At 38.5% G+C, this 12,797-nt stretch overlaps 1 protein-coding gene across 1 annotated transcript in view; it reads left to right on the forward strand.

Moving 5' to 3' along the window:
* Positions 1-12,797, forward strand: part of LOC124556750 (synaptic vesicle glycoprotein 2B-like) — a 267,673-nt gene that overhangs the window by 166,221 nt on the left and 88,655 nt on the right. The window contains exons 5-7 of the mRNA XM_047130748.1: positions 3,922-4,073; positions 11,452-11,621; positions 11,831-11,992. Of these exons, the coding sequence (XP_046986704.1) occupies positions 3,922-4,073; positions 11,452-11,621; positions 11,831-11,992 (484 nt within the window). The remainder of the gene's footprint in view (positions 1-3,921; positions 4,074-11,451; positions 11,622-11,830; positions 11,993-12,797) is intronic.

Here is a 12,797-nt window from a genome sequence, read left to right on the forward strand (position 1 = left end):
TAGATGTGAGGTATGTGACTGCGGTAGGGGAAGGTGTTTTATGTAAGGGACACGGACCCTGTCAGGGCTGGGAGATTTGTTGTTCCCCTGTCGTATGATGTAGGGACACGTCAGGCGATTGGAAACTGGTGTAAATTCTGTCTCTGGCCTCTCTTGCCTCAAATGAGCCACTTGTCCGACTCTTATTTCTTCCTGCCTATCACTCTCACCATCTTCGATGACATGAATTCGGAATTGCGGCTGTAGCGATGTCGCCAACACTTCTGCCTTCTCCTCATCTTCGTTTACTAATCCGTTTTCTCCTCGTAGTGGCCTGTCTACCCTAGGAGCAGCCTTCAGCGCTTTCGTGATCTTCCATACTTGGTTCATATCCTGCTCAGCTTCTCTGAGCTTTCCTTCCCAGCTGAGGCGTCTGTGCTCTTGTAACATTCTCTTTACCTGAGCTTCTAGCTGTCTTAGCGGACGTCGATCGATGGGATAGTGAAATGTCGGCCAATCCCTCCTCACTTACCGCTTTACGACTATCAGTCTCCATGACTGGAGTTCGGGTCCCCCTGCTGCTATAACTCGCTCGCTATTTTCGAAGAAAGCCTGAAAGTCCATTACGTTAATGTTACATCGCGTGGGTTTATAAGCAGTAATTATTTTCATTGCCTGGTTTCCTATTTTTAGTTCTATCCCTGCCACCTCGACTGTGACCAAATTTGGTATATCGATTTTTCAGTGGTAGATTCTCGGCCTCAGAAAGACAGCAACTCCTCCGTCAGGGGGCTTTCGTCTTTCGATCCTGTGGGCAGAGTAATTGCGCACCTTACGTCGATTGGTCGGCAACAGATGCGTCTCTGTGATGCAGGCGACATCTGTGGTATGTCGGTCTAGAAAGGATTGTAATTGAAGGGTTTTATCGGCAATGCCATTGGCATTCCAGTTTAAAATACAGAAGGTCCGCGTTGTGTTAGGGTCCATCGACAAATAGTGACGTCGTAGCTTTCACAATTATCATGACTTTTAAAAAATCGATCTGTTTCTGCGCGGACTGTAGCTAGCGTCTCTCCAAATTTTTGCACTATTGTGCTCAGGTTTATCCCAATGAACAGCGGCTTAATCTCTCTTACTGCTGAAGTCACCGCCAGTGTTTGGCGCCGCCTGAGGTGCCTCTGATGCGGCTTCAGCCGCCGCGTGATGTGTGGTAAACGTCTCTCCAAATGTTTTCACTATTGCGCTCAGGTTTAACCCAATGAACAGCGATAACCTAACCTGACTGCTGAAGTCATCGCCAGTGTTTGGCGTCGCCTGAGGTGCAGTAAGTGGTGTAAGTTCACGAACCTCTTGTCGACCCCTGTTGACGAGTCTGCGTATTTTGACATTGGCCTCTCAATACATATGTATTCCATACTGTCATTTCTTGTTATCATTATTAGCTTATTCCCAAGAATAAGCAGCTTCCACTCAGTTAATACTCGGCAGAAATCAAACCTGCAATTTAATCGTACTTCCTTAATTCCTGTGCAGAAATGTGTGCAGTATACTGCTGCATCCATTTTCAATAAGCTACCACTCGAATTCAAAAATCTTGGCAGTAATCCACGTGCTTTCAAATCAAAACTGAAGAGTTTCCTCATGAGTCACTCCTTCTATTCTAATGAGTTCCTTGAAAAATTAAGCTGATTTTTGTTGTATTGTTGATTTGTTTACTTAAACTTATGGTTTGACTGTTTTTGGGTCCATTAACATTCTATTTTTATCTGTTATTACTTTTATGTTGTAATTTCATGTACTGACATGTACCATTACCTTGGAAATTTGCTCCTCAATTTGGTCCTACGGAACTAGACGTGTCAATAAAAATTAATAATAAACCTCTGAAACCAACGACATGACTATGGCGTTCCTCCTTCCGGCCTCTGCGACAGGTGTAAGTACTTTTAGCACACTTCCGGATAAGACACTCTCCTTTGACACATGGATTCTTCCTTTGCCAGAAGACTCACTGGTATGCAGCGCTTGTATTTTACAGGTTGCTTTATGCCACATTTTAACTGAATGCATTGTATACGAAGCCATGAGGGCCGCAACCCATTTACCTGTTGACATGGCATCTATTTTAGGGAATGATGAATCAAATGTGGTTCTTGTGTTAGGATGCTGTGTGATGTCTTGTCTTCTCAGTAGTGTGTTAGGTAAAAGTTTTTAATGTGTTTCTAGGTTGGCTGCTTCATCTTTCATTTTCCAATTGACTGTGCAGGCACAGTTCCTTATTCCACTATTTTAGATCTCGTGTGGTTGTAGTCTATGTATCTTACTTACACACTGCCCTGAGGCATCCATATTTTGCTATTTTGTGTGACAGTGTGAGTGAGAGAGTTCCAGGATGGCTGTGATTCACTTTTTTTTAATTTACATTTTATTGCTGCCTTCTCACAACTGATAACCACATTTGTACTGTTTTAGTTCAGTATGGGCACTGATAACTTCCCTACTGAGCACCCTGTACGTACCACCACCACCATTACGGCGTACTGGCAGAAGTAAATATGTGGTGACGAGTCATGAGTCATGCTTTGATAGCCTGATTGAGCACTTGCCCACGAAAGATGAAGGTCCCAGTTTTAATCTGCCAGGAAGTTTCATATCAGGGCACGCTCCACTACAGACTAAAAATTTCATTCTGGAAACTTCCCCTAGGCCGTGGCTAAGCCACGTCATGGTAATATCCTTTCTTCCTGGAGTGCTTGTCTCCCAAGTTTTGCGGGAGAACTTCTATGAAGTTTGGAAGGTAGGAGACAAGGTACTGGTGGAAATCAAGCTGTGAGGATGGGTCATGAGTTGTGCTTAGGTAGCTCACTTGGTAGAGCACTTGCCTGTAAAATGACAAGGTCTTGAGTTCAGGTGAACCTGGCACGAAATTTTAAGCTGTCAGAAGTTTAATGTCAGTGCACACTCCACTACAGAATGAAAATTTCTTTCTGAAACCTCCACCATCTTTGTCAGGGACAAACAAATGTTGCCATGCTACCAGAAATAGTGACATTGTCTCTGATAATAGCGGTGCTGCTGAAATGTAAATAACTAGGGAATTCTTTTGTAGTCTGGAAGCATCAAGAGTCCTCTTGCTTATAGTTACCATCCTAGTTAGAGTTGTTGCTAGACATTCTGATCTCTAGATGAGATGGGTAAAGGAGAGCCAAATTTAGAGCATATTTCTCAAAATACTCATAAAGCTATGTTTGATGAAACAAAACTTGTCCACAGTAGCAACCTACTTGGACCTTCTCGTCTAAAACCCTATGAAAATCAGAATATGATTCTTGCTGCACTCAGTACACAATTCTATGTAATTAGAGCTCATAGCTTTTTGAACCCACATTTATTCTTAAGTAAACTGGTTAACATAACACAGAATCAGAGATACAGATTTCTCTGTTTAAAAAAATCAAAGAGGACTGTCTACAAAATAGTCTCAGAACTAATGCCAGTTTTGTGCTTATACATAATAAATTGGAACTGTCGCTACTATAATAGTGTTGCTAGGAAATGGGCTCTTGATGTTGAGAGACTACAGAGAAATAGGCCACACTGTTTTAAGTCAAACGGGAACAACTAGCATTGGATATATTGACAAAATTTCTGGCAGAATATGAAGTTAGTTGTTCATTGAACTCCTTGCAGTTATGTTAAAAGGCTAAAACCTTTATTCTAACCTGATATAACAACACTAACCAAAATGTTTTAGATAAGAATCTCGACATGAGAAATCTTGTTGCTATACTTCCACACACTATCAGACAAGCACATACATTACATAATATAAGAAAATGCAGTCACACATGCTAATTCCTTATTTTTTACTTTTCATAATTAGTACATTATATTATCTTCACAAGATACATTTCTAGCATGTTCATAACTTCTGTTTTTCAGGATTGGTGGTGCCATGCCCATAGTTTTTGCTTACTACAGTGAATTTTTACCAAAATCTGATCGAGGGAAGTGTCTCAGTTGGCTGTTAATTTTCTGGGCACTTGGAGGAATTTTTGTAGCTCTCATTGCCTGGATGAAGATGCCAAGAACAGGTATGAAATTAATTACGGTTCTCATAACTGCAATTCACTTAGTATTATATTACAAATAGGGGAAAGGACATCCAGCTTACTCGTAACATCCTTGCTCTGCTGGAGCATATGGCTCCACTGACTGCAATGACATCTGTCGTGTATTGACTAATAATAGTCTTTTGGGCCTGCAGAGAGATCATGTGATGACATGATACAGACAGCTGCCCATGCATCTCGCTGTTGGAACTGTTCTTAAAGGTGTCAGTCAAAGTTAGGCTGGTAGACAGCATTAAAAGTGGAGATAATGGCTAACCTTTAAGTAAAATATTTTAGATAAGAATCTTGTCATAAGAAATCTTGTTCCCATACTGCCACACACTATCAGAGAAGCATATACATCACATAATGTAAGAAAATGCAGTCGAACGTGCTAGTTCCTTATATTTTACTTTGTACAGTTGGCACATTATATTATCTTCACAAGTTACATTTGTAGCATGTTCATTATTGCAGAAACTTCAAGAAAGAACTAAAGGGCACAACATAAAGCACACGCATTATGTAGTTGCTATAACAAGACACATGTATTTTATTTTATGACACCAACCAAAGACATAGATGTAGTACACAGCAGAGAGATTAATATAAATATTTCACTTCAACACTTCCCCTAAATGTTTATCTTGCTAAATGCAGTACTTAACACATTCCAATTAATGATCTTAAATATTTAAGCAGGACATGTGGCAATGGTTTGGTGAGAATATCTGCAGCTTGCTGATTGCCTGGTACATGCTCAATGGCTGACTGGCCTTCATGAATCTTCTCACAGATGTAGTGCATGCGAACATCAATATGTTTTGACCTCTTGTGAAATTCAGGATTTTTGACCAGTTTAATAGCACTTGCGTTATGAACAAGAAGAACAGGAACACTCTCCAGTGGTGAAATTTCTTCATAGAGCTTAGATAGTCATATTCCTTCTCTTGCCCCTTCACTGGCAGCCATATACTCTGACTCTGTTGTTGACAGTGATATGCAATGTTGCCACCTACTAGCCCAGGTAACTGCTCCTCCACAAAATCTTGCAACCACTCCACTAACTGAGTGTCGGGTTGCTGGATCACTGGCATAATCCGCATCAGTATATATATCCAGTCTTCTGTTTGCATGGCTAGCATCATATTTTATACCCAATGACACTGAACCTTTTACGTACTTTAGGAATTTTTTTGCCACAGACCAGTGATTTTCTTGAGGATTATCTAAAAATTTTGACACATATCTCACTGCAAATGCTATATCGGGCCTTGTACCAACTCCCAAATACAAAAGACAGCCAACTGCTTCTCAATATGGAGCATTATCACTGGGTAACTCATTTGGCTGCAGATACTGCTCAGTTGGAGTTGACACAGGATTTGCCTCTGTCATGTAAAACCATCAACATCTATCTACATGATTACTCTGCAATTCACATTTAAGTGCTTGAATATCTTTAGCATAACTTCCTTTGCAAATCTCTATTGATCCATTATCATAACATACAATATTAATATTTAAGAAATATCCTACTGGCTCAACAGTAATTTTAAACTCATCTTGAATTTCCTTTAGGAAAACTTCAATATCCTTCTTCTTACTTGCAGCTATTAATCCATGATCAACATACAGAACTGCCATCAACTTCTTTTAAGAAGCCATTCAAAAAAGCAGATTTTACATCGAATTGTGCTAACTGAAGTTGCTCACTAGCAGAAACACTCAAAATTGCTCTAATTGCATCGTATCTAGCAACAGGACAGAACGTTTGGTTGTAGTCAATACCTTTTTTGTTGACAAAATCCACGAACCACTAGTCTTGCTTTATAGTGATCAGTTTTACCATCAGCCTTACGCTTAATTCTATAAACCCAACGGTTTGTAATGAACTTACAGTCTGGTGGCAGAGGTTCCAAAGTCCGCATAGCATTTTCTTTCAATGAAGTCATTTCTTCCTCCATTCCTCTTCTCCAGTGTTCCGGGTCTACAGAATTAATAGCCTCTGTATAATTCTTTGGGTCATTTATTTCAGCCAGCATAATTTCAATAACGCGCTCTGGTTTCTTCAGTTGTTGCCTGTTTCTCAATTATCTTTCACTAGAACTTTCTTTTGCAGGTTCCTTAAACACACTTGCATCTTCATGATTCTTCAATTCTTCATTGCCTATTTCACTTGAGAGTAACACCATTGTCCCAGCAGTTTTCTCAGGTTCAAAAACTACATCGTTACTCCAAATAATCTGTTTTTCTGATTCAATCCACACTCGAAAGCCATCAAAGCCATCAGAATAACCAACAGAGATTCCTGGTTTTCCTTTTGGATCCCACTTCTTTCGCTTTTCCTTCGGAATATGAACAAAACACTTCACCCCAAAAACATGAAGTTTATTTAGCTGTATCGTCTTTCCAGTGAACACCTCATAAGGTGTTTTGCCATCCACACGACTTGTACCAGTTCTGTTTAATACATAAACAGCTGCGTTTACTGCTTCTGCCCACAAAAACTTAGGCAGGGCCTAACCTAGCAACATGGTTCGAGCTAGTTCCACAACTGTTCTGTTAGTGCGCTCAGCACATCCATTCTGGTCTGGAGTATAAGGATTTGTAATGACGAGTTGTATGCCACATTTAATATCATCAAATCTTTAACTTCAGTATTATCACATTCTCGCCCACCATCACATTGAAATGTTTTTGGTAGTTGATAACAAAAATTCTTCACAATGTTCACCATTTTTGCAATCTTCTCTGCAGTCTCAGACTTCTGCTTGAGAAAATATATCTTGCATAATCTTGAAAAGTCACAAGTGAAACAAAGAAAATATTCTGCTATTCCCAGCGATTTACACTCCATAGGTCCACACAGATCAGCATGAATCACTTCCCCAGGTTTTGTGACACGCTGTTGTCGTAACTGAAAACTGCTGCGATGTTGCTTCCACTTAACACATGACTCACAAAATTCTTCACCAAACTCTTAAACTTCAACACCACGCTGCTTCAAGAATTGTTGGACATGACGTTTGTTTTGATGACCCAAGCATTCATGCCAAATTTGTAGAGACTCCTTTGACGCAAGATTTACTTCAGGACCACAAAGCTGATTTTGTTTTGTCACTGGAATCAACATCTTCAATAAGTTGCCACTAAGTACGCCACACGCTTTTACAACGCCATTGTTTCGGAACTCACAGTTGTATTTCGATGAATAAAAGTCTAAGTCCTTGTCCATAGCAGATGGTACAAAAAACAGATTTCTTCGACCTTCTGAAGTATACAAAACATTATCCGTATGGCATAAGTTCCATTTTCCATCTACAAAAGCTTCAAAATAAATAGTCCCTTTCCCTAATGAGTTCATAGTCGAATCGTTGCCCATGCATATCAGCAGTGGTGTTACAAACTTAGTAAATGATGTATACCACTCAGTTTTTTTAGCCATGTGATTTATCGCTCTACAATCAGCAATCCACAAGTCCTCGTCCAATTCTGTACTTATCTCTTCACCAATAAAAGCCTGGTGAGGCAAATCAGTTTTATTTTGGTTGTGGATGGTTTTTTGTTTGTGTTTCACGTTTGGACATATTTTTTTTAATATGTAAGTAACATTCCTCATAGCGTTGCCATCTGCATTTTTAATGTTTGCTTTGGTAGCGAAAAGTGCAACTACCTTTTCTCGTTTCTACCTCCGACAAGCACGACGACTGTCATCAGAAGTTAACTCGTCCATTAAATGTTTTAGTGTTTGTTGATCACCAGATCTTGCCCATGATTGTCGCAAACTTTCGTAACTGTCAGGCAGTGTGTCAAGTAGTCGCACCATTAACCATGATTCATCAGGTTTCACATTTAGTTGCTGCATTCGAAGAACCAAGTTTTCAAAATGAGCGAGATGTGTCACCATGTCATCGCCTGAACTCATGTAAAAATTGAAGAATTCTGACTGAACAGAATGTGCAGCTTGGTTTGTATTCTGTTCAAACACGGCATGTAGCTTGTCCCACATATCTCGTGCACTCTCACGTGCAACCAACAACGCCATGACTTTTGCTTCTACAGTTCTAACAATAATCTGACTCGCTGCACGATCAGCTTTGACCCATGTTTTTAGCACAGCATTAAACATATATATTTGTGCCGATGCTGCATCCGTTGGCAAAGCTGCCGGTTTTTCTACGTCACCAATACACACTTCGTATGCACCGTCTGACGCAGGCAATAAATTTCGTACTGCGAACTTCCAAATAGTCCACTTTTCAGCCCCACACAGCTTCTCTATAACATGAAAATCCATTGCAGGCCCGTAAAACAGTTCAGATTTACAACCGAAAAAATTCCACAAGAGAAACGTGAAGCAATTGTTCATGTATATACAATATGAACCGCGCGTAACACACAACACACGCTAACGCGTTTCTGGCGTCACGAAATGTAAAACTGCGATACCCAATTCCTTTCTTGAATCGTGTACTGGGCCCATAACCTATTGCAGAAACTTCAAGAAAGAACTAAAGGGCACAACATAAAGCATATGCACGACACAGTTGCTATAACAAGACACATGTATTTTATGACACCAACCAGAGACGTAGATATACCGTAAAATGGGCTAAAGCGGATCAAAGATTGATCTCTTTTTTTTTCTTAAGAAAAGACGATTTAAATGATTAATGAGAATCTGACAAAAATAGTCAGGTATTTTACATTTATCATCTTTCAGATTCCACTAACATTATATTTTTACAGAACATGGTTACCAAGAGAAAAATTATGAAAATCTGATCCGCTTTAGCCCACTTCTTGGGCTTTTCATAGTTAAACCACTTTACCCCATTCAAGGTGGAAATTGGATCACTGTATGTCTTTTTACGTGAAATAATGGTGTACAGTAGTATATGTTTTTAAAAAAGACATTTAATATCAAAATTACGATTGAAAATATATATATATATATATATATATATATATATATATATATATATATATATATATATATTACTCAATACTAAGAACTTGAACACAAAACTAACATCATAAAAATGTTTTCATATCACATATGGCAATTATATCTACTCCACACTATTAATGTCTGAGACTGCATACCGACCCCTCCTTACATCTTTCAGCTTTACCTTACAAATGATGTTTGGTAAAGAAACTGTTTGAATGTCAGCAACATCTGGATACACAAAATCCGTCTGTTTTTTGCCACCTCTTTTTCTAAAAAAAATTGACCATAGCAGTGTCTTTATCTGCTTCCATAATTTTCCCTACATAACATCTAGCTCCTTTTTCAGTATTGAAGGAAACGGGGACATGATCGCCTTTGTCATAATGCATTTCAGAAAATCTGCTCCCTTGTGCTTCCATGACATCCCCCATATCAGCATCATTGATTGCTCTGTCTACCTCATCTGTAACAATAAAATCTTTGCATTGGACACTTTTTCCTGGCAAAATGTTGAGTCATTTCCCAACTTTACAACAGCTTTCTGGTATTTCACTTTCACGAGTTTTCTTCGAGTGCTCAATAAGTGAGTCTGTCCAATACTTTTTCACACCTGCAATGTGTGTTCTACATGTTTGAGGCAGTTTGCTCAGAACTTTCTGTGGATCTAGAGGGACTATGCCACAAGCTTTAAAACCCAATTTCACATTCTTTGCTGAAGTAGAATTTATGGCTTCAAATGCAGTTTTCAGCAATGTAGGAAATTCTGTTTTAGGAACTGGTCCCCTGTTTTTCATCTTCCACACACCAAGAACTTTTCACCATGCTCTCTTTAAAGGACGAAAATATGACACATCCAGAGGCTGGCATATGTCAGTTGAGTTAGGTGGAAGTAAGACAAAATGAATGTTGTTTGCTTCACAATCTTGGATAATTTGTAATGTTTAATGACTTGAGAGATTTTCAACAATAAGCACTTTTGGATGATCAAGTCTCCTGCAATATGGCATAATTATTGTGGACAACCACTGACAGAAAATGTCTGCATAAAACCATCCACTGGAGTTTCAGTTGTATGCAGCACCATTAATAATCTGCCACAGGTTTCATTCCATTCTCTCCAGAATGCGTAGATGTTATTTCCTACAGATTGGTGTTTGTAACTGAATTGGGTACAGCAGTCTTCCAGAAGTGCTATAGTGATAAAAATTTTGTACTGTTTGCAGAATGTGCACTTTTCAAGTTATATTTAAAACTGCATCACTTTCTGTTGTTGAAGGCATGTTTGTGTTGATGCTAATGTTGGGAATGTTGATGCTGCTTCTACTGATGAAGTTTCTGGCACTTTCTCTGCAGGTGCTGATGTTCCTCCTAATTCCACTCATATAACTGCAGTTGTTGTACCACTTCTGCTAGAAATATAAGAATTGGTAGAAAAATTAACTATAAGGAAAACTAATTTTCACTAAATCATCTAAATGGAATATTTTGTGAGAAAAAGAGGATATTTGTACCACATTTGTATTGGTTTCTTTCTACGTGAATTAAATTAGCTTTCAGAACTTCCTTGATTTAGAATGTATAATGCATAATGTGTTCTTTGTGAAGAACAGCTACTACCGTTAGTATTTTACTTTGATTAAGGTGAATTGCAAATCATGAGGTACTTTTTTAAACTCATACCTGTATAGACCACTGCCTTTACAGTTCAAAATTATTGTAGTTTCAATCCTGTAAAGTTTCCTGCAGGTAAAAATTTTGGTTCATGAACCAAGAGGTTCCAGGCTTTGCTGATGACATATAGGTTGTACACTTCCTCTTCCATGACTGTAAGCTTAGATGCTAACTTCATTTTATACACAAATTCAACACCTTAACCATTCAGTATTGAGTTTCATTCTAACTTTCACAATGCATTTTGGTGAGTACTCTTCTTCTTCAGGTGGCATATTCTTCACTATCCCATTTCTGATGTTTTCTGATGCATCAATGGAATATAAATTCAAAACCAACTAAACAGATTTTCTATTAAATCACTTTTATACAAAAATATTAACAAAATATTTACAAAGGTAAGTTTTATAAGCAACTGGCTTCACTTACTACATTCATTGGTACAGTGTCTATAGAATAACAGATAAGAAACTTATGTATTTATTTTGCTGTTGAATGTAAGTGTTAAAATATTTTTTTTCTTTGTTCATATGTATCATGATTTCCTCAGATTTCTTTCTCAATGTGTACCTATTCAGCTTTGTGTTTTGGTTTTATTTTTCCTCTCTCAGCCTTTTACGTACAGGTTAGCATTTTACTTCTCTTCAAATCCTCCAAATTTTGTTCACTCTCATATAGCAGTTTCTGTTATTAATCAACAAACAACATTTTTCATTTGTATTAATGTTTCAGGTGTTGATGTAGTCATGGAAAATAAGGAACATTTCAGTGCTTGGCACCAGTTTTTGTTGATTTGTGCCCTACCATCTCTAGCTGCTATAATAGGCCTGAGTTTTGTCCCAGAATCACCACGTTATCTTTTGGAAGCTGGCAGAGAAGTTGAAGCTATGATGGTATATCAGGTACTTATTACAGTCTTAAAGAATTATACTGGCTCTGAGACTTATTCTAAGCAAAAAACAGAACAGTATGTAATCTGTACTGACATTTTGTTTCTAAAACTTCATTTGTATTCAGTCACATCGCAAAATTTGGTTTCTTTTTCTCCTTAATATGATAGCAATGCTTGTTAAACTAGCTTGAATGCAGTTCTCATACTTTCTTGTTTCAGCGTATCTACAAAACAAACAATATGCACAACCCAGCAGCTCATGCTCAGTATCAACTGTCAGAACTAGAACTCCCCAGCAAAAGGCCATCAGGACGAGGCCTGTCATCTCCTCCTTCACCTGGGAAATCTGTGTTAGCTGATATGACATACAGCATTGAAACAGTGAGTTCACTGAAAAAAATTGAAAATATATATTTTTTAATTTAAATAGTGTAATGTGTGATGATAACTATTGTGGAGTGATATTAGGCAGTAGATAGTCTGTAGATAGCTGCATCTATTCTCCAAAATCTATGTTATGGTGTGTGGTGGTAACTACTTTCTGTGCCACTGTTTTCCCTCCCACCCAGTTCTATTTACAAATGCTTGCATTACCAAGAGAATTTAGCATTGTAATCCGAATAGCACAGGCACTGCAATGTTATATTTATCTACCGATACCAAGCAAGTGACTGTGAAGAACAGTATCTGACCTGTAAGGGAATATACATAATGGATGTTGGAGTACAGGTCATAAATGCATGGTTGACGACATATAGATGTTTGGGTCTGGCCATGAGTCATGCACAGATAGCCAAATGGTAAGGTGACCACTAGTAATATGCGGGAAATCCAGATTCGAATCCTGGTCCGGCATAAATTTTCATTGTTGTCGTTCCATTCTACAGCTGACAGTAGTCCTTATTAGCAATTACGAATTAATTGATGTGTTTCATAATGGCTGTGGTTGCCACAGTGCCTGTTCCTGTGGACATGCTTGCATATCCAAAGAAACTTTGCATCATAATTAGAATAACACAGGCACTGCAGTATTGTATGTCAGTAATGACCTCACACTGACTAATTAATCCCATAATGAAAGGCTCTACTCTTTGTTGGCTCTCTTCTGTTTCTTCTGTTAATCCAGTGAAGGGTTCCAGACTCAAAACTTGACTAAGTTGTTGGGAATTGAGATGGGTTTGGGGAG

The sequence above is a fragment of the Schistocerca americana genome, chromosome X (genome assembly GCF_021461395.2).
Source record: "Schistocerca americana isolate TAMUIC-IGC-003095 chromosome X, iqSchAmer2.1, whole genome shotgun sequence".
In the NCBI taxonomy this organism is placed as follows: Eukaryota; Metazoa; Arthropoda; class Insecta; order Orthoptera; family Acrididae; genus Schistocerca; species Schistocerca americana.